Source organism: Monodon monoceros, unplaced genomic scaffold (genome assembly GCF_005190385.1).
Source record: "Monodon monoceros isolate NGI ecotype Baffin Bay Population unplaced genomic scaffold, NGI_Narwhal_1 Super_Scaffold_11, whole genome shotgun sequence".
NCBI classification, from domain to species: Eukaryota; Metazoa; Chordata; class Mammalia; order Artiodactyla; family Monodontidae; genus Monodon; species Monodon monoceros.
The window spans coordinates 91,981,076-92,008,174 of record NW_021703767.1 but is presented as its reverse complement, the minus strand read 5'-3'; the positions used below and the strand labels follow the sequence as shown (position 1 = coordinate 92,008,174).

Here is a 27,099-nt window from a genome sequence, read left to right as displayed (position 1 = left end):
CCAAAGAATCTTTTTCACATACTTTCTCAATGTTGAGACTGCAGGAAGGCCAAGAAATATATTCAAGAGACATTTGAATAAAACCTAACTTTCTGAATAACAGAGGACATGTCTTATTAGACTTTGTACACTGAGTAACAAGCAGAGTGCTTGGGAAAAAGTAGGTACCCAATGAATGTTGATTCAGTGAACTAATTTTCATTAAAAGATTCATATTTGTGATATTAATTGATCTCCACAATTATCTGATTCTCTAAGAGAAAGAAGGGGTATTTCTAACAGAGGGAAGATAGGCTATATACAGGTTTCTCAGAAACTACGAATTGATGCAGAAGTACTTCGTAAGTTAGCATTTTTTTAAATCATACTTTCTCTTCAATGTGGCTCCCTTACAAACCTCAAAGTAAAAAAAAAAAAAAAAACTTGAATTCTGCCCTTGTATGCCTTTTGCTAAGTGGCATAATAACAGGATGCTCTTTTTACTCTGAAAAGAGGACTAACTCTTTACATTTAGGTGCAAGAAAATCAAGCTGTCACTTCAACCCACAGCAACTGTCTCTTGCAGCATCTCTGCCAAATGTCACCCTTCCTCGCTGGGGTTTGATTCTGCCACCGGATCCGGGGGAGTATGCCTCGCTGCACAGCTTGTAACATCAGTCTCTGTGTCTCCAAGCCTCAGATTCTTTCTCATTTCACCTCATGTACATTAATACGGTGATTAGTTTCACTTTTTTCTTGAATAGCTAATCACTTGGCAGCCAACAGACTACTGTAACATTGCAGGTCAAAAGCAGCTGAAAAGGACAGTGACTTCAAGCTGGAAAATATAATGCTTCGTGAAAACTGCACCCGGGACAGGACCTCGGACTTGTCACCCAGACATGAAAGATTTATTTTCAATTACAAATCCAAGCTTAATGTGAGGGCACCCTGGGGGAGATTCAGATCACTGCTTCTTCTCAATTGACCTTCTACTTGTTTCAATATTTCCTTCACTATTAAACAGTATTCCGTGACCCTCTAAGCTGAAGATCCATATTAGCTACTGTAAAAATTGCTGGGCTAGGAAAACTTTTGAAGAATTTCTCAGCTGAAAGCCAAGTTACACGAATAATTTCCTCTATGATGAGCCTTCACTGGTTAACACAGCAATAGATCTGGGGCTTCAGGCAATATTTCTGATGCATTGCAGGGGCCAATATCACCATGCTACTTAGGCTTCAGTAGAATCCAAAAGCAAAGATTTATTCCAGTTTTCAATATTAAGTGGATTTACTGTTAACATCTAATCAAGACCTATCGTATATCCCTTTGGCATCAGTAAATAAGATTACCCTAGGATGGCTGTTGGTGCTGCTACCTTGGACTCTGGAATTAGTGATTTGCCTCAGGATATTTTGGGTCTCTGTTCTAGTGCCTTTATGTACACTTAGCAGCTGCTCCAAAATGCATGCCATATGGCCCTAATCTAGGGTTCACAAGCTTGTCTTTTAAGAACCACTAATTGAAACTTCCTAGGAAACGTTAGGTTTTTAAAAAATCGTTATAATTTAAAATTTGCAGGAGTGAGACATTTGGATTATCATTCAAGTTTAATCAGAGATCTGATTATTGGGAAGTAACTTAGTGTAATTTTCTTTATATTGCAGATTTCACTACTTTTAACCTGAGACTTCTCTTTTGACATATGTTTCTAGATCATTTATTGTAGAATACTTACAGCATTCTTGGTTTTCGCCTTTGAATCTAACTATGATGCCTATAATCATGGATAATTGTATTACAGGAAAGTAAACATATTACCTTCACTAGGTTTATCTTGTGAATGTTCAGTTTTTACTTAGTGATTGTGTTTATATAACATCAGGAATGGTGCTAGATTTTTCTGGTATTTGTAAACCAGGATAGTCCAATTATATGCATATTTAGGCTTGCATAAAAAAATCATTAACTAATTCTCTCTTGCCGTATGTATTTTTAACTATTTTTTCCTAGAATCAAAGGTACTTAGAAAGAGCCATCTTTAACTTCACAAACATTTACTGTACACCTAATATTTGTATGGTACTGTGCCCCATCTGGGGATAGGGACAAACAAATAATTACAATCCAGTGTCTGTATATACTTACAAAAGAATGTCCAGAGTAAACTGGGCATTTAGAGGAAAGTGGACTAGCTGTGTTTGAAGTTCTCCCAACAATAATATTTGAGCTTAGCCCTGGAGACTGAGTAGAAGTTGACCACTTAAGCAAGCCAAAGAACAGTGGTCCTCTGCAGAGAAAAATCAGTGGATGAGAGTGATGAAGTGATGCAATCAAAGCCAGGTTCTCTCTAACTGCAATGACTGTAGTATTTTGGTGACTTTTGAGATTTAAAGGGAATATTCAAGTTTATTATAGTGCTTAGGCTTTTTCTTAAAAGAAAGTTTTTATTCAAAACGGACAAAGGGGGTTCTAAATGTATTAAATATAGTGTATATTAATATTATCACAATTCCTAGGGTATTTTGACAATCAACTGAAGGCACTATACAAATTTAGCTACATGCTCCATCAGGCAAGAGAGCATAGTGATAAAAGTTCTACTAGGAAATTCATTCATTTGTTATTTATGGATTGTTTCATGGAATATTTATTCAATGGTGATTAAGTGTCAGGAACACAAAGATGGCTTCTGTTTACTCAGGGAGATAGACCTATACACCAGTGATAATACACTTTGGCAAGAGCTCAGGTAGAAATAACCCAGAGATTGGGTGCTAAACCATCTTGTATATATCTTTCCTGTCTTTTACAGTTTTCAAAGTACATTTGAAGTGTTCAGGGAAGGAGTTGTTCCCCTGTTCTCCTTATTGCCTTTATTTTATTCTGTTGGCATCATCTAGGTTATTCAAACTACCATGCTATTTCCATAATCCTCAAAATTTAAGTCATTAAAATTATTTTTTGCTAGGGAGAGTTATAGATTTATTATCGCTACCTGTTTTGTTTGATGTGTGCGTGTGTGTGTGTGTGTGTGTAATGGGGTGTTGGTACTTCTATATGTGGTATTGGTGAGATTAGTGTTGCTCCAGATTAGCAGTTTTAACCTCATTATATGCCACTTTTTCACAAATGAGATATCCTATACTCCAAAATTCAGGATGCTTCAGTTTCTATTTTTTGAAAGTACTAAAATTTTTTGTAATCTTTGTAATTAATTTTTGTAATCTTAATTAATACACTTTACTAAATTACTTTGTAAGTTTACTTAATTTTGTAATTACTAAATATTTTTTATTGCTTTATATATGAAAACACTATTCAAAAATTTTAACCAAAAGGAAGTTAAAGACCCCAACTATTAGAGGCTTCTTGCAAAACATGCTATTTTACTGCATCAAAGAGAAGTAAAAATGTGCTCAAAGATGATGGATACATGTCAAAATGACATAGGAACCAGTATGGAGAGACTCCCACTGGCCAAATATGGGACAATTTAAGCATCAAAATAAATAATAATAGTAAAAGATTATAACCCCCAGGATAAAATAAGAACCCATGAGGCTATAATGATAGGAATGAATGAATGAATGCAAATTGGGGAGAAAGAAAACCTTTTTCTTACAGCCAATTCCAACTAATAATAAAATGTGGTAAAATTAATATTTGTTTCAGATAAGAATCATGAACAGATACTAAAATTAGTGGATGAAAGTGTGATGAAAAACAGGATTTCACATAGTCTCAACATAATCTTTCTACTTTATACTTACTAACTGGAAAGGGAAAATAAGTTAGTAGTAGAAAAACCTGGCAAACAGTCACGGGACAAATCAACCAAGTGCCCCCTGTTATGATGCACTGAGATAAAAACATTACTTCTATGATTTTTCTGCAAAAATTCATAAGCTGAGGAAATATAATCATGAGGAAACAGCAGATAAACCCTAATTGAGGGACATTCTACACAATAACTGACCTGTATTTCTCAAAACAATTTCAAAGTCAAGAAAAACAAAGACAGACCAAAGAACTGTTTGAAGTTAAGGAGATTAAATGGAAAACTAAATTCAACATGTGATTCCAGATTTGATAGGAAAGAGAAAGAGAAGGAGGGAAGGAAAGATGGAGGAAGAAAAGGGAGGAAAGAAGGGAGGGAAAAAGGAAGGTGTTAGGATGTGAGAAATCTGGGTGAAGGGATACATGGTCATTTTTTATTCTATTTTTTGAAATGTTCCTGTAACACTGAACGTTTTCAAAACTAAAGTGTATTAAAATCATTAAATCAGTCAGATTAGCTTTTAATAGAGAAGAATATAATAAAAACAGCTGGTCTTTTAATAAAGACCAGATTTTACTAGTCATACCTTATACTGATGTTTATCTTCTCAAAAAATCCTATGATGGTAGAAATAAAAGAATCTGCTTTGGATTGCCAACAAACACATGAAAGAACACTCAACATCATTAATCATTAGAGAGATGTAAATCAAAATTACAATGAGATATCATCTCACACCAGTCAGAATGGCCATCATCAGAAAATGTACAAACAATAAATGCTGGAGAGGGTGTGGAGAAAAGGGAACCCTCTTGCACTGTTGGTGGGAATGTAAATTGATACAGCCACTATGGAGAACAGTATGGAGGTTCCTTAAAAAACTACAAATAGAACTACCATATGACCCAGCAATCCCACTACTGGGCATATATCCTGAGAAAACCATAATTCAAAAAGAGTCATGTACCACAATGTTCACTGCAGAACTATTTACAATAGCCAGGACATGGAAGCAACCTAAGTGTCCATCAAAAGATGAATGGATAAAGAAGATGTGACACATATATACAATGGAATATTACTCAGCCACAAAAAGAAACAAAATTGAGTTATTTGTAGTGAGCTGGATGGACCTAGAGTCTGTCATACAGAGTGAAGTAAGTCAGGAAGAGAAAAACAAATACCCTATGCTAACACGTATATATGAAATCTAAAAAAAAAAAAAAAAAAAATGTCACGAAGAACCTAGGGGCAGGATGGGAATAAAGATGCAGACCTACTAGAGAATGGACTTGAGGACACGGGGAGGGGGAAGGGTAAGCTGGGACAAAGTGAGAGAGTGGCATGGACATATAGACACTACCAAATGTAAAACCGATAGCTAGTGGGAAGCAGCCGCATAGCACAGGGAGATCAGCTCCGTGCTTTGTGACCACCTAGAGGGGTGGGAGGGAGGGAGACACAAGAGGAAAGAGATATGGGGATATATGTATATGTATAGTTGATTCACTTTGTTATAAAGCAGAAACTACCACATCACTGTAAAGCAATTATACTCCAATAAAGATGTTAAAAAATAATAATAAAATAAAATAGGTAAACAACAAGGTCCTACTGTAGAGCACAGAGAACTATATTCAATAGACTGTAATAAACCATAATGGAAGAGAATATGAGAAAGAATATGTATATATATGTATAACTGGATCACTTTGCTGTACACCAGAAACTAACACAACATTGTAAATCAACTATACTTCAATTAAAAACAAAATTATCTCAGGAAAAAAAAAAAGAATCTGCTTTGGTCAATATTAGTATGAAATTAAGTAAGTTGTCTTGTCAGCTTTCTTCATTGCCCAGACTTTATGTCCTGTTCTTCCCTTTTTATTATCTGTGTCCTTCTCAGGGGTCAGCTAGTGTGGGATTGAGGAACACCACCTGTCTCCTTCCCACTCAGGTCCCAGCTCTATGCAGTTGACTACTGCTGCTTGTTTTATAATTGTCAAAATTACTCAAATATCACTTGTCTTCTTTTTTTTTCTCTATTTCCTCCTACAGTCTAATATATGTGCAACTAACGTGTTAACAATTTTGCTAACCATTCTAAAATAATGAGCCATCAGCAAGTGAAGACAGAGCCTTTACTGAACCAAGTTCCTATGCCCAGTGCACAGTGAGGCCAAACAAATGGAAACGCTGAAGTTTAGAGCAGAGAAAGATTTATTGCAGGGCCAAGCAAGGAGAACATGTGGCTCATGCTCAAGAAACTCAAATTCCCTGAAAAGTTTTTACAGGGAAAATTTAGGGTGAGGGCGGCAGGGTGTGTGACTTTCTTCTGATTGGTTGGTGATGAGGTAACAGGGCGGTGCTCCAGGAATCTTGGCCTCAGCCTGAAGTTACCATCTTCCACCTGAGTGTGGGCCTTAGTTCCAGCAGAAGAACTCAAAGTGTTATATATATTCTTTAAGCAAGAATCAGGATACCGCTTTAATCGCTGCACTACTGTTTCTTGACTGCTCGTCCTTTGCTTCTGCATTCCCTCACTTCACTGATTAGCAACTGTTTGAATCTGCCCTTTGGAACTCAGGGAAGGTCTCAGAGGCTGAATGAAGCCTGTTTCCTATGAACAGGAAACAGGCGACAGGGAAAGGATTTGTACCAGGGAAGACCCTGGGTTTCACAATGTCTTCTATTTAATCAACATCATAGTATTTTGGTTCACAAAACTGTTCTCGTTACAATAAACCCAATTAAATGTTTGACTTGAAATTCTAAGGCACTACCTGCAGTGAATACAAACATGTCCTTTACCCTTAGTGGGATTCCTTAAATGGGCTTATATCATAGCAAATACCCTTACTACCTGAATAAGACTTAGAGGGCAACATAGGTATTTTCAATTGCCTCACCAACTGCAGTCTGTAGAACAATTAAAAAACCTCTGTGGTAGATTTAACCTTGTTGTCTATATATATATATATATATATATATATATATATATTCAACTATTTTATAATTTTCAAACATTTTTTAATTTTTTTGAAATTTGTATTGATTTTCAATAAAAATGGAATTGTTTATTTTTTTAATGTGATAAAGAAAATGTCAAATTTAGTTGATTAAAGCCAAAGCATTTTTACCCAACATATACTAAGCCCTCCTGTGCACCAAAAACATTATCTCCTTTAATAATGATACCTGTGCAGGGTAGAACTGTGATTGTTAACACTGTCTACTAGGAAATAGTCTCAGAGGAGCTGACAAAAGTGCTCACACTGTAACTTTCTTATACACCCAAGTTGTCCTACTATGTCCGCGTGCTCTTTTCACAACACCAACTACTGAGAAAAGCTCAAATGCCTTTCAAATTCTGTGTCCCTGGGCAATAATCTGGGCCAATATTCTGGGCCAGCCTGCTGGTCCATGTGTTCTCTTCTTTCATGTAGGCCTTACCCAGTACTGTCCTATTTTTCTCCCTTTAAAATTACTGCTACCCACTTTATGTCTAAGAGCATTTTCCCCAGAGATTGGCTGCTTGAGAGGGTTTGCTCCTAAATTTTCACTCTGCTGCTGCCATCAAAGAAATACACACAGACCTCTTTCATTTGGAAAGTTTAGTTGTTTGTCTCCATGTGGTAACAGAATTGTAATATATTAATGCCTGTTCAGCAAACAGGTATAGCATGGCCATTTGGGACAGATATAGTGGAACACCCAATCCAGAAAAAATAAAGATGGGCAAATTATGAATACAAATTATAATTTATAAAGTACACACACATACACACATTGCAATGAAGTGCATGAGAGAGACCAAAATATATGTTAGATGGTTAGATATTTACAAAAATTTTTATAGTCCTTATTGTTCCTAAGGCAATATAGCATAGCTCTAAATTACATAGTTCGTGAAAATTTTTCTTTATATGGCAACCACTGTGGGTCCCTCATTGTAAAGTAAAGTATGCATTTAAATTGCTAGACGCATTCCTGCATAATCAAAACAATTAGAAATGAACAATGTGATTTCTTTTCTCTCAGTAGGCCTTTTAAAAGGGAGACTTCTCTTTTTTCACTTCTTTGTGAGAAATGGTTATTCGGAAAGCACAGAAATTTTTTCAATTTTGGTACAGGTTTGTTGTCCAGATTCAAATAGACAAGAAGTACACAATAGCCTAATTCAGTGGATGTTGGATAAGCTTTTCTTGACATGCAGACCAAGAAGTGTGAACATTAACAACCTTAGGTTGGGGTGGAGAATAGAGGAGAAGGTGTTGGAGCTGGGGCTGGGGATGACTTTTTCCCCAGCATCTTGAGCCCTTCTTGTAACGGAAATAGCATGCATAACTCAGGGCTAAGCAAATCATTGCCTTTTCCTCTCTATTACTATCTATATTCAGAAGAAATTGGTTAAAATAAACATTTTAGTCCTGTTTGGGGGAAGGAATCACAAAATGTTAAAATTAAATTATAATATAGAAGGATCAATCTCACCTACTGACCTTGAAAATATTGAAAATACTGAGAATTTGGGGATTTAGAAATATCTACAGGTGTTTTCTTTCCAGGCATCTGTTAGCAGTCACCTTCTTTCCCACTGTATTCCTTCATGTTCAGCTACCAGGAATAAAAGCCTTGGCCAGTAACTCAATTTGCTCTTCCCAAAGATGGGTCATTAAAAAGCAAACTATCTCACAAGACACAAACAAAAAAATGCACCAAAATATAAAAGTTTAGAAATACCACCAAGTTATATGATATTAAGATATCAGCCTCATTTTAGAGCAGTTTTTTTCCAGAGTATACATACAAAAAGGAAATTATTTTGACTTTATCCTTTGTCACTTTCCAAGAAGAATTTGGACAGTAGCTCTCAAGAGAACACAACAGCAAGGAAGCTAGCTAGGGATGATGGGTAATTAAATGGTGCTGTGTGTTCTTTTTCCCTACACAGACCCCAAGTTATCCAATTTGAGGAATTTTAAGCCATCATATTTTAAACAATCTTGACTCAAAAATATAAAGGGAAACTATCCAATTATGTATTAATATGAGGGTTTTCCCATATCTTTTTTTTTTTTTTTGGCCGTGCCACGCTGAATGAGGGATCTTAGTTCCCCCACTAGGGGTCAAACCCAGGCCCTCAGCAGTGAAAGCATGGAATCCTAACCACTGGACTGCCAGGGAATTCCCAGTGAGAGTTTTATTTAGGTATAACAGTGTCCCCCATCAGAACAGAGTATTTTTCAAAAGTGAGTTTGCGGACAGAAAAAAAGGAATCTTGTTTGCTGGAAGATTGAAGGTTGAGTGACTAGTTAGAAGGATTTTATGGGTCTAAGAAGAAAAGAGGAGGATCCAGACTAAGTCAGTAACATGAGTAGAAGACAGAAGACAGAAACATAATGCAGAGGAAGAACTGACTTGACTTGGCAACTAAGAAGATAGGGAGAGTTAGCATGTGGGATTTCCAAATGTATTTTTAGCCAGAGAAGTTGAGCTACTATTCCCACAGTTTTAAATTCAGTTATGTTAAAGGTGCAAAATTCTTAATGAGCTAATTTGCTGATCCATATTCCCAAGTCCCTAGAAGGATGCCTCACTACTATTCAAAGTCTCATGTCTGCAAGGCTGGCTTTTTACTAGTCATTATGGTCTCTTGAAGTGCTTATCAATTTGACTCAAGGAGTCAACCACAATCATCTGTATCCAGACAACAGCATTGATAAGCACAAAAGATTTCTTTTCTACTCTATATATCATGAATTACATACTGTAGAATCCAAAATGTATATATATTCTATTTAACACATTTAGAAATTAAACACAATAAACATAGACATTCAAATTTCCCCCCTCCCAAAGAAAAGAAAGTATAGAATCCCTGATATCTTAAACTTCGGACATTCTAGATGTCATCTCAAATGTAAACATTCTGCATTTTTCCTAATCCCAGGTTTCTCCTTGAATATGTTTAGATATTTTTTTCTACTAAAAAATACGATTCTTTCCTTTCATTTTACATTCTAAAGATGTTGCCTATATGGTTGTATTGTAAGAGATTTGAATACAGATTGGGTCAACCACTAAGTTGCAAGGCTGCTGCCAGACAATTTAACTTAGTTCTTCCCACACTCCTTAGGGTCTGCCTATCAGAGAGCTATCTGAGTTCACTGTGCATCAGTAACCCAAGCCAATACCTTGGTCACAGTCATTTTTTACTTTTTTTCCCCTTTCCCAATTTATTTTAGGCATAAACTGATTTTTCTACTCCAAGGGCCTGTGGACTTATGATCAATTACGTGGTTTCTCAGTAATACCTAGAAAGTAATCCTAGTTGCTAAATCAGGTAATCATCAAATTGAAGCCACATCTGCTCAGCAGATTAATCAGATCAGTAGTAGTTCCATGTAGGTAGGTACAACAATATTTGGAGATTTTTAAAAATAGAATAAAGTTTTAGGTGGGAGGAATGACATTAAGTAAATTATATTTGAACACATAGTTGAATGGCAAATGTAGTGGATACATGAGCCAGTGACATAATCCTTGACAAAACTGTAATTTTGAATTTTGTAAGTTTGCCTTAAATTTAAAAGTAATAATTTTTTCATGGTCTTGTAGTCATGAGTCAAGTAAGTTAAAGAGTTGAATACAAATGTAAAGTTACAGCTAGAGTGATCTGAAACGATTCTGCTGTTAAGGACATGACAGCTGAGTCGATAGTAAAAAGAACTTTAAATGAATACTTCATTCAATAGCAAGGTATAAAGAATACTGCCAATGCACATAAGCTGACAATTAGCAAACTGTGGCTCTTTCAAGGTAGCAATTTATTTAACTTTCTTCATTTTGTGCCCTTAGCTGAGCCACAAAGTTTTGTTTGGATATAGAACCAAAAATCAAAGAATTCATACAAACATATAATATCACTTTAACAAGTCTAAAGAGATACGATTTTATTAGTTGGCTGGCCTTAATAAAGGCAGGGGTTATTTATTAAATTGGCCTAATATAAAACTCATAGTGGCTCTCTGAATTCACTGTAATGATCAGGTGTTTTTAGTTGGAGAGATAGATAGATGAGAGGTAGATAGATAGATGATAGATAACTACAGCATACACATGAAATAGAAATCAAGAGTGAGGGAAATTCAGTACTGAAGAGTAGCTTGGACATTCCAAGCCTAGGACACAACCTTTTACCCAATGATTCATTCCATATACTTAGTGAAATTTTGGAATTAAATTGATTTTAAGTTTTAAGATACTACAAGATTTCTTTAAACTATATATAAAGTATAGATTGCTCTATGTATAAAGAGATAATTGACATGATTTACAGTATTGTTATATAAACACAAAACTATTTGACCAGTCTACCAGAGTGGTTTAAAATATGCTACTAAAACTGGAATTATAGAGGAGATACTACATTTAGTTATTGTAGAGATAATTTACTACTATGTTTTTTTACATACTATGTGTTGAAAGATGGTTATCAGTAAGTCAATTTTTGTGTGAATGTAGAGATTCATTTGAATGTAACTGGATTGATTCAATATTATTTCAAGAGGAATTAAATACAAATCCTGGATTTTGCACCAAGTGTCGTAAGCTTTATTTAGAAATCAAATTTTGATCTGAATATATGTGTGATATAGAATTATAGGTAATAAACTACCTAGGGTGTTTTCTCATTCTCTCAATCTCTCTCTCTCTCTCTCTCTCTCTCTCTCACACACACACACACACACACACACACATTCATATCTCCTTTATCCTTCAAGACTCCTTTCTATCTAATGCACAGTAATCCTTCCATAATGTTGTTTTCAGGGTTCATGCCATCAGCCTATCTTTATAGATCAAAACATTTGTAACATATTCCTTCAGGAATTTAAACTAATGGTTCTGTCTTATACCAAAATTCACTTAATAGCAAATAAAATTAAAAGAGTTCCTTGTCATGTTGTTTTGCATTTTAATATGCTTTCATTTATATGAATATTGCATATTTACGACATTCTTTTATGTAAGAAGATATCATGAAAATTTCTTTAAATGGTTATGTAGATTCAATAAAAGGTAATGAGTATAAAGAGAAAGATATGTTTATTTGGAATCTATTTTTAAAAACTCCCATCTCAAAAATGATTTCATATTTCCAGGATTACACACACACGCACACACACACAAACGCACATGCACATGCACACGATAGACTAGACATTGTGCTTTTGTTTCCTAGCATTTTTGGTCTTGTAGGAAAAAAAGAACTAATCATATGCATTTATTAGTGTTTTTCAAAATTATTCAGGAAGATTTGACTTCATCTATTGCTTCCCACAATGATCCTAAAGAATTTCTGGTTCATATATTCATTTTAAGTATAGATTGACTTATTCAATTAATAGCGATTATTATCACAGTCTGGTTTTCACAAATGTAATTGACTTCCTGGTTTTTTAAAATTAATTAGAGGTATATTTTAAATTGAATAAAATAATTTTTATCACAAACATTGACCTATTATGTTGAGTTTCTATAATGGGTCTTCAATAAGAGAATAAATCTAATTTTTAAAATTAATTAGTTCCGTAAACTTGTTGAGATTGAAAAATACATCCCTAAATATACTTAATCAATTATATGCAAAATATCTCTAAATATTTTCTACATGATAAGTAAATAGTCTATAAAATAGAATATTTTATAAAATACTTTTTACTTTTTCATTTATACTTCAGGGAAGAAAAATTCGCCACCCCAAAATGTGTCTCTTTGGCATGAGGATCATTTTAGGCTGATTATTTTTAAGAAATAGAAGACTCAGTAAGTCTTTTACCTTCCCCTTTAGCTGCCTAAAGAATTAGATAAAAGGACCCATAACAGGAAACAAACTATCGCCAGGGATACCTATGAAGAATATGGGCTGAATGTGGTAGGGAGAACTCAGCAGGTCATGGAAATCAAAGTCAACTCTGTGTCCCATTGTCTCTGTCTGGCCCATCTTTGTGTGACTGTCCTTTGAGGTCCCAAACCACCACCTCCAACATCCTCTTTTGTCTTTAGCTGAAAATGGCATTTAAGGTGAAGGCTTCAGTAATTTTGGCAAATTACTCAGTTTTCCTGGGTCTTTCCCATGTATACATGTTACTGAATTTTGTTTGTTTTTCTACAGTTAATCTGTCTCATATCAATTTAATTCCTAGACCAGCCAGAAGAACACAAAGCATAGAGGAAAGTTTTTTCCTCTCCCACAACACCAAATGTACAAATATATTAGAGGGTAGATGTTTGTCTTACAAGTTATAATGAACATATTATAAAAGCTATTAAGTCAGTCAAATGAATGAATATGTTTAAAATGTTATTAAAGTAATATCTTTGACTCTTCTTTCTACAACAATTTCCATATATGAGACTTAGCTCTTACTGCCACAATATTTTTTTAATGTTGACCTAAAACAAATAGACTGCCAGTTTTTTCCTTAGCAAAAATGAGTTCATTTGTGATCAACAAGGAATTATTAATACAAGTCAGGGTCTCTAATCATGGCAAGCCATGTGCAAGCCCCCACACAGCAATGAGAGAGCTGGGGGAGAAGGAAATTGAAAGGGCTATAGTAAACAAAAAGTCCTTTGGAGAAATTGAGATTTCAAAGTATAGTGGCTTGTCATTGGCTGAGTTGTGAGAGTCTTTCATTGGTTGAGCTCTTGCCAGGCAAGAAGAGGAAGTCTTTCTTCTTCCTAGTTGACTCTGCTATCATCATAGGGCCTGAGTTCTCCCTTCTGGCCTCCCAACTCTATTTTAATTGAGGTTTCTTTTTATTAATTTTTACATTTCCCCCTTTTGATGAAGATCCTTCTATTAAAACATTTCTGATCAAGAGTTAGGTTTTCCAGTTTCAGTGGCTTTTTGTACCTCAATGACAAAAAGTATCTTTCTTGGGTATAGTGTCTCATGTTGGAGGGAAAGTACACAGATTGAAAACCTATTGAGGTCACATCTGAGTAAACAAGAGAGGTAGGAGAGAGAACACTCAGCCACTTCTTATCTGAATTCCATATGTTATCAAGATCATAGACATCGGAGATCATCTGAAGCATTATGTCATCAAACGTTTGGCAGTCAAACTTCCTACAGACCTGGTCCAGATATCTTGGAAATCTGTCTTATCAGATGTTGTCTGCTTCAGTTCTGGTTAATCTTTACATTCAGGTCATTACATGATGTGCAGGTCCAGTCAGGGTTCAGTGCTTTATTTAGGGGAGTCATGTAAATACGAGAGTCCAGTCCCTGGAGTTTGGCTGCAGAAAAGTTGGTTAGTAGTACCTGATAGGGGCCTTGCCAGTGAGGTTTAAGAGAGTCCTTATGGAGGTGTCTTTCTAAACAGATGAAATCTCCAGATTACAAGGTGTGATGCTTAGGTCCTCATCTCCTAAGAGCACACTGTGAAAAGATTGCTCTACTAAAACATGATTTTTTTTTAATAGAAGCAATTAGGCTTTGCAGTATTAGAGTATCTCTCATTTATTAGTTGTGGATCAAAAGAGGCAGAAGCCAAGTCCTTTGACTTGTGGCACCCTGTGACTATCTCAAAGGGTAAGAGTTTATGAGTTACAAAAGAGGTGGATCTGAGACTTAGAAGGACCAACAGCAAAGCTTTTGGCCAAAATATTTGGAGGGCCTCTACAAATTTTGCCAATTGAGTATTAATAATGCCGTTAGTGTGTTCAACTAAACCAGAGGATTAAGGGTGGTAAGAACAGCGAAAGTGTTGTAAAACTAGCCAAACAGTGCCAACTTGTCAAAGTACCTGACCAGTAAAGTGGGTTCCTCAATCATTATGAAGCTTGAAAGGAGTTCCCAAGGTAGGAATAATCTCTTCCAAAAGGACTTTAGCCACAGAAGAGGCAGTAGCCTGTCACAAGGAAAGGCTTCAGTCAAGTATGAAACATACAGACCATGACTAAAATATATTTATACCCATGAGATGGAGGAAGTTGTATGAAATCCATTTGCCAGGCCTCAAGTCATCAAGGCCACTAGGCAGTCTAAAATGTCCAGGAACAGTAAGAACAGGTTTCCCTGGATTGTACTTTGCACAAGTGGGATAAGTGAGGTAGGCACTTTTTGTAGCCTTGTTAATGTTTTCCCACCAATATTGATTCATGAATGCTGTCATTTTGTCAGTAGACCAATGTTTAATGCATGTACAGTGGTTAGGAGTGGAAATTTTAGAGTCCCCAGTAGGACTGGGTTGTTATTTGGTCCAAACCAAAGTTTTCTCTTTTTATCAAATCTACACCTGTTGTATTTTCACAATTCTATAATTGAATTTCCACACTTTGAATTTCAACAATTGTTGAGGATTTCGTTTTCTGAGGCCAACTGTTTGGGCCTTTCTAGCCACTTTTTCTAAATTATCATTTGGCGAAATATCCCTCCAGGCCATGCTAGCAGTTTGGCTGCTGTTGGTTCCTTTAAGGGCAGCATTCCTTGTGGAAAGGTCATCAAGGTGATTTCCCTTAGCTTCAAGAGAGTCAAAGTTAGAATGCCCCAGGATCTTAATGATAATTAAAGCAGCAGGTAAAAATATTTCATCCAATAATTCCTGAACATAGGGGCCATTTTTATTTCTGCTGGAAGTAAGGAAGCCACATTGCTTTCACAACATTCCAAAATCGTGAGCTACTCTGAAAGCATATCTACTACCAGTATAAATATTATACTTGGCTAAAGTTTTGCCCTTGGCTAAAGTACAAGCCCACGTAAGAGTGTATAAATAAGCCTGTTGGGCTAAAGTAGCCATAAGTAAAGGTGCTGTCTCAACACTATCAAAAGGAGTTGCAGTAGCACACCCAGAACAGCACATTGTTACCTTTTTTTTTTTTCTTTTTTTGCGGTACGCGGGCCTCTCACTGTTGTGTCCTCTCCTGTTGATGCGCAGGCTCAGCGGCCATGGCTCACGGGCCTAGTCGCTCCGCGGCATGTGGGATCTTCCCAGACCAGGGCACGAACCCGTGTCCCCTGCATCGGCAGGCGGACTCTCAACCACTGCGCCACCAGGGAAGCCCTGCCTCAGTTAATCTTAAAACTCTTATTTTGCAAAGAGGCAATTTTAGGCTCCTGATAACATTTGGAAGCTTCAAAATACCAATTGAAATACGTATTACATTCAGTTTTTGGAAATTTTAGAGCTATGGTTGCCCAATTCACCTTCAAGAAAAGTAAGTTTGGGGATTTCAAAAGCTTCCCATAATGGCCATTGATATTCTAAATCGCCTTTAGTTAGGTTGGTCCATTAGTTAGAAAGGTATGTGAGGAAGGACCATAGTTTTTGGGCTTTTTTTTATTTTTTATTTATTTAATATTTATTATTTTTATTTTTTTTTCCGCACACACAGACACTGTATTTTATTTTTACAAGAAATAAATAAACTGACACCAAGCATTGTAAATGGATGACCACAACAAAAGCAACAATGATTGCAATTACCAAACACGAAACACTCAAACACTCATACTATGTCATAATATTGATATTCAGTCCAGTAATCCTCCACTGTAACAGCTCCTTTACTTTGCAGTGAAAATTGATTTGTATATTTTTTGCCTCTGTTGTCAATTGCATTATTATGAACTTTCATCAAATGTTTAACCGTGGTCACTTTTAAGTCTTTTGTCATTTACAGACAGTTCTGGGTGTATTCTGATGCTTCTGCAAAAATGTTCCTATAAAAGGGTTTCCTCTTCAAGGAATTCATGGAAAAGACTCTGACAAGTACAGGTTTCTGGTAACTGACTATACTGCTGAACTGAATGAATAAGCATTTTCAGAGCTCTGATGGAAAACTGATGAATTCATAAAAGTGCTAACAAAAGATCAAGATGAAAAAATAATTAATTACATGGGACTGAGTGACCTGATGAGGATGATTATAATTTTTGTGACTTTCTCTTTGAATAAAAGGACCATAGTTTTTTTTTGTTTTTTTTTTTTGTGGTACGCAGGCCTCTCACTGTTGTGGCCTCTGCTGTTGCAGAGCACAGGCTCCAGACGCGCAGGCTCAGCGGCCATGGCTCACGGGCCCAGCAGCTCCGCGGCATGTGGGATCTTCCCGGACTGGGGCATGAACCCGTGTCCCCTGCATCGGCAGGCGGACTCTCAACCACTGCGCCACCAGGGAAGCCCAGGACCATAGTTTTTAAACATAAAACTGGTCAAGGTCCCTGTAAGTGGGGCATGCTCAAAATGTTTAGTTAACTGGGATCCCATTCCTCAGAGGTTTCAACCTAGAGTAAAAGAATCATTTTCAAACAGCCTAAACAGCTCAAGCAACTCAAAGAGCTCAAACAGCCTGCAGGCCTAATACCAGCCAGTTCAAAAGGAACAGTCTAGTCCAGAGGGAGCCAAGCCAAAGTCTGCTAAGTACAGCTTTAATGGAGCAGCCCAATTTGAAGGGAGTCAGGCTGAAGGCTTAATAGTGCAGTGCCAATAGAACTCCCCTATTATATAAGGAATCGGGTCAAAAGCTGAACTGGCACAGTTCTAAAGAAACAGCCCCTGTTCCTGAAGGATGGGCAAAAAGCTAGGCAATTCCAGGATAAACAGCCAGCCCCGCTCCAAAAGGAATCCTGCCAAAGGTGAGCACAGTTCCAATTCAAAAAGCCCAATTTCAAAAATCAGGCATAAGGGCCAAACAAGTACTTGCATACAGAATAAAGTCGTAGCCAGAGAACAAAGCCTTAAAATAGATCCCCAATAAGATAGAGGGCAGAGGGCAGACAGCAGAAGCAAGAAGAATTACAATCCTGCCTGTGGAACAAAAACCACATTCACAGAAAGATAGGAAAGAAAAGGCAGAGGGCTATGTACTGGATGAAGGAACAAGATAAAACCCCAGAAAAACAACTAAATGAAGTGGAGCTAGGAAACTTTCCAGAAAAAGAATTCAGAATAATGATAGTAAAGATGATCCGGGACCTCAGAAAAAGAATGGAGGCAGATCAAGAAGATGCAGGAAATGTTTAACAAAGATGTAGAAGAATTAACAAACAAACAGAGATGAACAACACAATAACTGAAATGAAAAATACACTAGAAGGAATGAAGCAGAATAACTGAGGCAGAAAAACAGATAAGTGACCCTGGAAAACAGAATGGTGGAATTCACTGCTGCAGAACAGAATAAAGAAAAAAGGATGAAAAGAAATGAAGACAGCCTAAGGAGACCTCTGGACAACATTAAACGCAACAACATTCACGTTATAGGGGTCCCAGAAGGAGAAGAGAGAGAGAAAGGACCCGAGAAAATATTTGAAAACATTATAGTCAAAAACTTCCCTAACATGGGAAAGGAATAGCCACCTAAGTCCAGGAAGTGCAGAGTGTCCCATACAGGATAAACCCAAGAAGAAACATGCAGAGACACATAGTAATCAAATAGGCAGAAATTAAAGACAAAGAAAAATTATTGAAAGCAGCAAGGGAAAAATGACAAATAACATACAAGGGAACTCCCATAAGGTTAACAGCTGATTTCTCACCAGAAAATCTATAAGCCAGAAGGGAGTGGCATGATATACTTAAAGTGATGAAAGGGAAGAAACTACAACCAAGATTACTCTACCCGGCAAGGATCTCATTCAGATTTGATGGAGAAAGCAAAAGCTTTACAGACAAGCAAATGCTAAGAGAATTAAGCACCACCAAACCACCTCTACAACAAATGCTAAAGGAACTTCTCTAAGTGGGAAACACAAGAGAAGAACAGGACCTACAAAAGCAAACCCAAAACAATTAAGAAAATGGCCATAGGAACATACATATCAATAATTACCTTAAACATTAATGGATTAAATGCTCCAACCAAAAGACACAGGCTTGCTGAATGGATACAAAAACAAGACCCATATATATGCCGTTTACAAGAGACCCACTTCAGACACAGGGACACATTCAGACTGAAAGTAAGGGGATGGAAAAAGATATTCCATGCAAATGGAAATCAAAAGAAAGCTGGAGTAGCTATACTCATATCAGAAAAAATAGACTTTAAAATAAAGAATGTTACAAGAGACAAGGAAGGACACAACATAATGATCAAGGGATCAATCCAAGTAGAAGATATAACAATTATAAATATATATGCACCCAACATAGGAGCACCTCAAACATAAGGCAACTGCTAACAGCTATAAAAGAGGAAATCGCCAGTAACACAATAGTGGGGGACTTTAACACCTCACTCACACCAATGGACAGATCATCCAAACAGAAAATTAATAAGGAAACAGAAGCTTTAAATGACACAACAGACCAGATAGGTTTAACTGATATTTGTAGGACATTCCATCCAAAAACAGCAGATTACACTTTCTTCTCAAGTGCGCACGAAACATTCTCCAGGATAGATCACATCTTGGGTCACAATTCAAGCCTCAGTAAACTTAAGAAAACTGAAATCATACCAAGCATCTTTTCTGACAACAATGCTATGAGATTTGAAATGAATTACAGGGAAAAAAACATAAAGAACACAAACACATGGAGGCTAAACAATACATTACTAAATAATGAAGATATCACTGAAGAAATCAAAGAGGAAATCAGAAAATACCTAGAGACAAAGGACAATGAAAAACACAATGATCCAAAACCTATGGGATGCAGCAAAAGCAGTTCTAAGAGGGAAGTTTATAGCAATACAAGTCTACCTCAAGAAACAAGAAAAATCTCAAACAGTCTAAACTTACACCTAAAGGAACTAGAGAAAGAAGAACAAACAAAACCCAAAACTAGCAGAAGGAAAGAAATCGTAAAGATCAGAGCAGAAATAAATGAAATAGAAACAAAGAAAACAATAGCAAAGATCAATAAAACCAAAAGCTGGTTCTTTGAGAAGATAAACAAAAATGATAAACCATTAGCCAGACTCATCAAGAAAAAGAGGGAGAGGACTCAAATCAATAAAATTAGAAATGAAAAAGGAGAAGTTACAACAGACACCACAGAAATACAAAGCATCCTAAGAGACTACTACAAGCAAATCTATGCCAATAAAATGGACAACCTGGAAGAAATGGACAAAGTCTTAGAGGGGTATAACCTTCCAAGACTGAACCAGGAAGAAATAGAAAATATGAACAGACCAATCACAACTAATGAAATTGAAACTGTGATTAAAAATGTTCCAACAAACAAAAGTCCAGGACCAGATGGCTTCTCAGGTGAATTCTATCAAACATTTAGAGAAGAATTAACACCCATCCTTCTCAAACTCTTCCAAAAATTTGCAGAGGAAGGAACACTCCCACATTCATTCTATGAGGCCACCATCACCCTGATACCAAAACCAGACAAAGATACTACAAAGAAAGAAAATTAGAGACCAATACCACAGATGAATATAGATGCAAAAATCCTCAACCAAATACTAGCAAACAGAATCCAACAACACATTAAAAGGATCATACACCATGATCAAGTGAGATTTATCCCAGGGATACAAGGATTCTTCAATATACACAAATCAATCAATGTGATACACCATATTAACAAATTGAAGAATAAAAACCATATGATCCTCTCAATAGATGCAGAAAAAGCTTTGACAAAATTCAACACCCATTTATGATAAAAAAAAAAAAAAACTCTCCAGAAAACAGGCATTGGGGGAACCTACCTCAACATAATAAAGGCCATATATGACAAACCCACAACAAACATCATTCCCAATGGTGAAAAACTAAAAGCATTTCCTCTAAGATCAGGAACAAGACAAGGGGGTCCACTCTCGCCACTATTATTCAACATAGTTTTAGAAGTCCTAGCCACAACAATCAGAGAAGAAAAAGAAATAAAAGAAATCCAAATTGGAAAAGAAGAAGAAAAACTGTCACTGTTTGCAGATGACATGATACTATACATAGAGAATCCTAAAGATGCCACCAGAAACCTACTAGAGCTAATCAATGCATTTGGTAAAGTTGCAGGATACAAAATTAATGCACAGAAATCTCTGGCATTCCTATACACTAATGATGAAAAATCTGAAAGAGAAATTAAGGAAACACTCCCATTTACCACTGCAACAAAAAGAATAAAATACCTAGGAATAAACCTACCTACGGAGACAAAAGACCTGTATGCAGAAAACTGTAAGACAATGTTGAAAGAAATTAAAGATGATACCAACAGATGGAGAGATATACCATGTTCTTGGATTGGAAGAATCAATGTTGTGAAAATGACTATATTACCCAAAGCAATCTACAGATTCAATGCAACCCCTATCAAATTACCAGTGGCATTTTTTACAAAACTAGAACAAAAAATCTTAAAATTTTTATGAAGACACAAAAGTCCCCGAATAGCCAAAGCAGTCTTGAGGGAAAAAAGCGAAGCTGGAGAAATCAGACTCCCTGACTTCAGACTATACTACAAAGCTACAGTAATCAAGACAACATGGTACTGGCACAAAAACAGAAACATAGATCAATGGAACAAGATACAAAGCCCAGAGATAAATCCAGGCACCTATGGTCAACTAATCTATGACAAAGGAGGCAAGGATATACAATGGAGAAAAGACAGTCTCTTCAGTAAGTGGTGCTGGGAAAACTGGACAGCTACATGGAAAAGAATGAAATTAGAACACTCCCTAACACCATACACAAAAATAAACTCAAAATGATTAGAGACCTAAATGTAAGACCGGACACTATAAAACTCTTAGAGGAAAACATAGGAAGAACAGTCTTTGACATAAATCACAGCAAGATCTTTTTAGATCCACCTCCTAGAGTAATGGAAATAGAAACTAAAATAAATGGGACCTAATAAAACTTCAAAGCTTTTGCACAGCAAAGAAAACCATAAGCAAGACGAACAGACAACCCTCAGAATGAGACAATATATTTGCAAATGAATCTACGGGCAAAGAATTAATCTCCAAAATATATAAACAGCTCATGCAGCTCAATATTAAGAAAACAAACAATCCAATCCAAAAATGGGCAGAATACCTAAATAGACATTTCTCCAAAGAGGACATACAGATGGTCAAGTAGCACATGAAAAGCTGCTCAACATCACTAATTATTAGAGAAATGCAAATCAAAAGTACAATGATGTATCACCTCACGCCAGTTAGAATGGGCATCATCAGAAAATCTATGAACAACAAATGCTGGTGAGGATGTGGAGAAAAGGAAACCCTCTTGCACTGTTGGTGGGAATGTAAATTGACACAGCCACTATGGAGAACAGTATGGAGATTCCTTAAAAAACTAAAAATAGAATTATCATATGACCCAGCAATCCCACTACTGGGCATATACCCGGAGAAAACCATAATTCAAAAAGACACATGCACCCCAGTGTTCATTGCAGCACTATTTACAATAGCCAGGTCATGGAAGCAACCTAAATGCCCACTGACAGATGAATGGATAAAGAAGATGTGGTACATATATAGAATGGAATATTACTCTGCCACAAAAAGGAATGAAATTGGGTCATTTGTAGAGATGTGGATGGATCTAGAGACTGTCATACAGAATGAAGTAAGTCAGAAAGAGAAAAACAAATATTGAATATTAACGCATATATGTGGAATCTAGAAAAATGGCACAGATGAACCGGTTTGCAGGGCAGGAATTGAGACACAGATGTAGAGAACAAACGTATGGACACCAAGGAGGGAAAGCAGCGGGGGTGGGTGGGTGTGGGGGTGTGATGAATTGGGAGATTGGGATTGACATGTATACACTGATGTGTATAAAATGGATGACTAATAAAAACTACTGTATAAAAAAATAAATTAAATTAAAAAAAAACAACAGATCCCCAGTAAAACCTGGAGGACTTCAAAATGCAAATAGGGCAGACACTTTAGTGGAGAAAAACTTACTCTCCAATTCCAGGGCTGGCGAGTAAAGCAGTGAGTAACAACAGGCTCAATGAGGGTATCACACTTGTTTGCCATCAACCTGGAAGTCATCAAGTGTCTTCTCTTGATCCCCATGCAGGCTATCAAAAGGTTGACCTAAAACAAGTAGACTGCCAGTTATTTTTGCAGTAAAAATGGGTTTGTTTGGGATCAAGAGAGAATTGCTGTTTGCGTCTACAACCATGGCAAGCCACATGCAAGTCCCCTCACAGCAAGGAGAGGAGGACTTTTTTAAAAGGGGGAAAAGGAAGCTGGGAGGGCTGTAGTAAACAAAGAGTCCATTGGAGGAATTGAGAGTTTGAAGTAGAGTGGCTTTTCACTGGCTGAGTTGTGAGAGTCTCTCATTGGCTGAGTTCTTGCCAGGCAAGGAAAGTTTTTGTTCTTCCTGCTGAGCTCTGCTATTGTCATAGGGCATGAGCGCTTTCCTTTCTGACCTCCCAATTCTATTTTAATTGAGGTTTCTTTTCATTAATTTTAGACTGTTCTTCTCCTTTTTTCTTCAATTGCCTTTTCCACTCTATCAGTTTAGATCTTTATAATGTCTCACCACCTCCATTCTTTCTATTATTCAACATATATTTCTTTTCATTATTAAATTCACTATAAAGTGGAGCTTTGAGTACTGGAGAAATATGAATCTCAGCTTTTCAAAAATCTTCAAATATTCTACACTGTTTTCTAGTTGAGCAGATCTCCTCAGTTTAGCATTTAGGGCGTTCTAAAATGTAACCTCAAATTACGTCAGGTACAGTGATTCTTAACCATGGGGCATCATCAATAAAAATGCATACACCTATATATGCAAAGAGTTGCATATAATTTTATGCATGAGTCTTGGAAAAATACCCCTGCTCTATACCGTCATATTCTGCCACTCTGCCACACATACCTTAAATTCCAACCATATTAGACCACGAGCAACTTGAGGACTGACAGTATTTATGCAAAAACACATTCTCATACACCCCATGATACTATCCCAAATATCTCCACCAGGTAACTTGGCCCCTAGAATATCTCCCTTGAGGTCTTTCAGAATGTTTTCATTCTCTTTATCTGCCCCCTGTTACCTGTTAGCTGGATAACTTGGGAACATCTGGGGAAGATAAATGTCATTTTTCAGATTTTAGTCTCTGCTATTCTTCCTAAAGTAAATTATGCTATTCTGGTGGGAAATAAATTTTTACTAAAGAACTTGGATTGTACTCATCTTGATGAACACAGGCTTCAATTTTATTTAAATTTGATGTCTATCTGATTCATGTCAACTCAAAACGGTGTTATTTGATGTCTTTTTATTTCTGTTCTCCAGGTTTCTTGAGCACAGGGGATCAGGCTGCAAAAGGAAACTATGGACTCCTTGATCTCATACAGGCTTTAAGATGGACTAGTGAGAATATTGGATTCTTTGGTGGTGACCCCTTAAGAATCACTGTTTTTGGATCTGGTGCTGGGGGTTCATGTGTCAATCTGCTGACTTTATCCCATTATTCTGAAGGTAACCGTTGGAGCAATTCAACCAAAGGTATTATGCAGGTTGCAAATTTTGACAAATTTGGTGTCTGCATGCCACGACCATCAGTAGTATGTGATGCTCTGTATATATTTCTCTGTTTAAACTAAGTGTTAGGTTGAACTCAATAACTGTTTACAACTTTGTTTCTTCAGCTTCTCTATGCATGTTTAAATTTTTGTCAAACTCTTTTGTCTCCTGTGGAGCTTGGTATGGATGCCCTTTCAAACACACTTCAGAATAATTAACATTACACTACTTTCCTTTCCTCCAAAGGGTGATTTTGGGGAAAATCAAAGATGTTCACAGTTCTGTTATCTCTGTTTATTCAGTAATCAAAATCAAAGACAAGGGTTTTTTTTAATTATTTTTTTTTAATGCAAGGCTTGTATATAATCTATTTTCTAGATAGTAGATGTTTTAAACCCTTTACTAGTATGAAGATAATACAGAGGCAGCTGTAAGCTAGTTTGTCTGGAAACGTGATTTTCACTTGTTGTCTGAGTAGAGAATGGAGTTTGATTATTTTGCATGCGTGATCCAAAATTGTCAAAGCATCAAGGTCACTAGTAGAGCTTTTGATTAAAAAGAAAAATATGTTTGAATTTGTGCTTTTTCTATTTTCAACTCCAAAAGTGTTTTTTTTTTCCCCCCTGAAGCCTGGCAAAGCAGCATGGAGCACTGAGGCTGCTTAAATCCATGAAATATTGTTCTTGTCTCCATTTTCTGGCCTTGACATCCGTTTTCCAAAATGCCTGCCCAAGGCTTATCATGCTGGTCTTGATGGAATCCCATTTTACCATGAGTTTAGTCACCCATTCTTAAAGCATTATTAACTTGAAATATCCACAAAAGTATACACTGTCAATTGTAATTCATGAAGCTTCTTAATTTGTAAGACTGAGTTTTATGATATGAGCAACAGACATAGAATATTTGGTTTTGGTATCAAAGACACATTAATGTGGAATTTCAAAATAACAGTCATTAAATGAGTTTGTATATTTGGAGGATCATATATTATTATAGACTTAATTTATAGACATAGTTTATGTAACATCTCATTTGTATTAGTAGAGTTCTGAACCGAGATGACAAAATGACACATGTGTGAGAACTCTTTCAATTGTATAGAGATTTTGGTCTGTAGTGAAATGACTTATTTTGAAATAACAAACTTCGTTGCTGTTGTTTTTCTTAATTGAACAGATTAGACTGTTCTAGCCTGAGGACTATACTAACGCCAATACTTATCTAGGATAACATTGGACAATCTGTTCAGACTTCTTAGGATCATTTGGTCTCAAATGCTCTTTGCGCTGATTTTTTCTAAAACTTTTTCTAAATGTAAAAGTGAACATGGGCACCAAAACCATTTTCAGCCAGTATAACACTAGCATTGCATAAAGAGATGAATCAATTAGTTCATCAGCTAGCATTGCTATTCATCAACTCATAATGTGGTAAACAGTGGCAAATGGCTATGCAAACAATTGAAAATATAGCATTCCATCACACTCTTCAAGGAAATCTGTCCATGTCTGGCTAGATAAATGGACTTACGTTTGATCTAGTCATAAGTTTATCTCTATTAGCAAAGCTGCCTGAATTGACCAGGAGATGCCCAGAAGAGGTCTTGAAATCATCAGGCTAATTTTATCTCCATTGCAGACATGGACTTTAAGGTCTGGGAACTTCCCAGAGCTGCAACAATGCTCAGGCCTGTATCTATCAGGAGTCAACCACACATAACAAGCACTCTCGCTGACAACAGAATATGTGGTCTTTCCCAGTATCATCTAGATGGCATATTTCAGACTATATCAAATGTGATGTGTATTGTCCTTAAAACCTTTTTTGGTATATTTAATTAATGTCATTAAGTCCCTAAAATGGGAAAGAATCTTATAGAAGTCTTATTTTAGCTATAAAGTTTTTAAGCAGTATAATATTTCTCTGAGCAAATGTTGACAAACACATAGCCTATATAATTTTAAAAAATTATTTGTATTTATATTATTTGCTCTGGCAAACTTTGCTCTAGCAAACTGAAAATATGTTCATAAAGATGTCAGAAACCAAAACAAATTTAAATTAGTATTGTTTGACTTTTTGAATATTTTTATAATTATCTAGGAACATATTACAGATATTTTGAATACATATATGTGTTTGGAGAAAAAATGAAAACTTTGCTTCTAATTCAGTCATTACTTTAACATCTCTGTGAAAGAGTTCTTACACATTAACACATATGAATGATTGAGCATGTGTTTGAATAACTGAACTACAAAGCTGTATTTGGAAATTGACAATAAATGTAATTTTTTAAATAAAATAGATAAATTATATTTTTAAAACAAGAATTTTATTAGAGAATACCTTAATAAGTAAAGTTCATTTATAAATTTGAATGGTATGCAGCTCTTATCAAGCTGCATATGGGACCATGATTTATAATTCTTAAATGTAATTAAGTGAAAAGCAGTGGACCATGTACTTTTCATCTTTTATGATAAAATAAAGCAGTGCACATTCAACAGTGGAGAAAGTTAAATCACCACCCCCCACTAAATCCTTCTGCTGATGGCTTTTTCTTTAACCTAGTGAAAATACTTCAAATGTTATAACTTCTTCTGAAAGATGAATATTCAGCATACTATGTCTGACATAAAGAACTGGAAAGAGTATGTCTAAAGTAATATTCTGTTTCGTGTGTCTTTAGGGCCATCCCCAGGGTATTAGCAAATTCCCAGCCCCAGTAGTTATGTGAGGTCTGAACAATTTTTTTCAGATAAAATCTGATTAAAACAAACACACAGAGCCATTTTGAAGAAAGATGCTTGCAACCAAATTGGAG

General features: G+C 36.1%; 1 protein-coding gene across 4 annotated transcripts in view; it reads left to right on the top strand.

Moving 5' to 3' along the window:
* Positions 1–27,099, top strand: part of NLGN1 (neuroligin 1) — an 887,115-nt gene that overhangs the window by 855,369 nt on the left and 4,647 nt on the right. For all 4 annotated transcript variants that reach the window (XM_029214424.1, XM_029214426.1, XM_029214425.1 and 1 more), the window contains one exon: positions 24,039–24,251. In XM_029214424.1, coding sequence (XP_029070257.1) covers positions 24,039–24,251 — 213 coding nt within the window. The remainder of the gene's footprint in view (positions 1–24,038; positions 24,252–27,099) is intronic.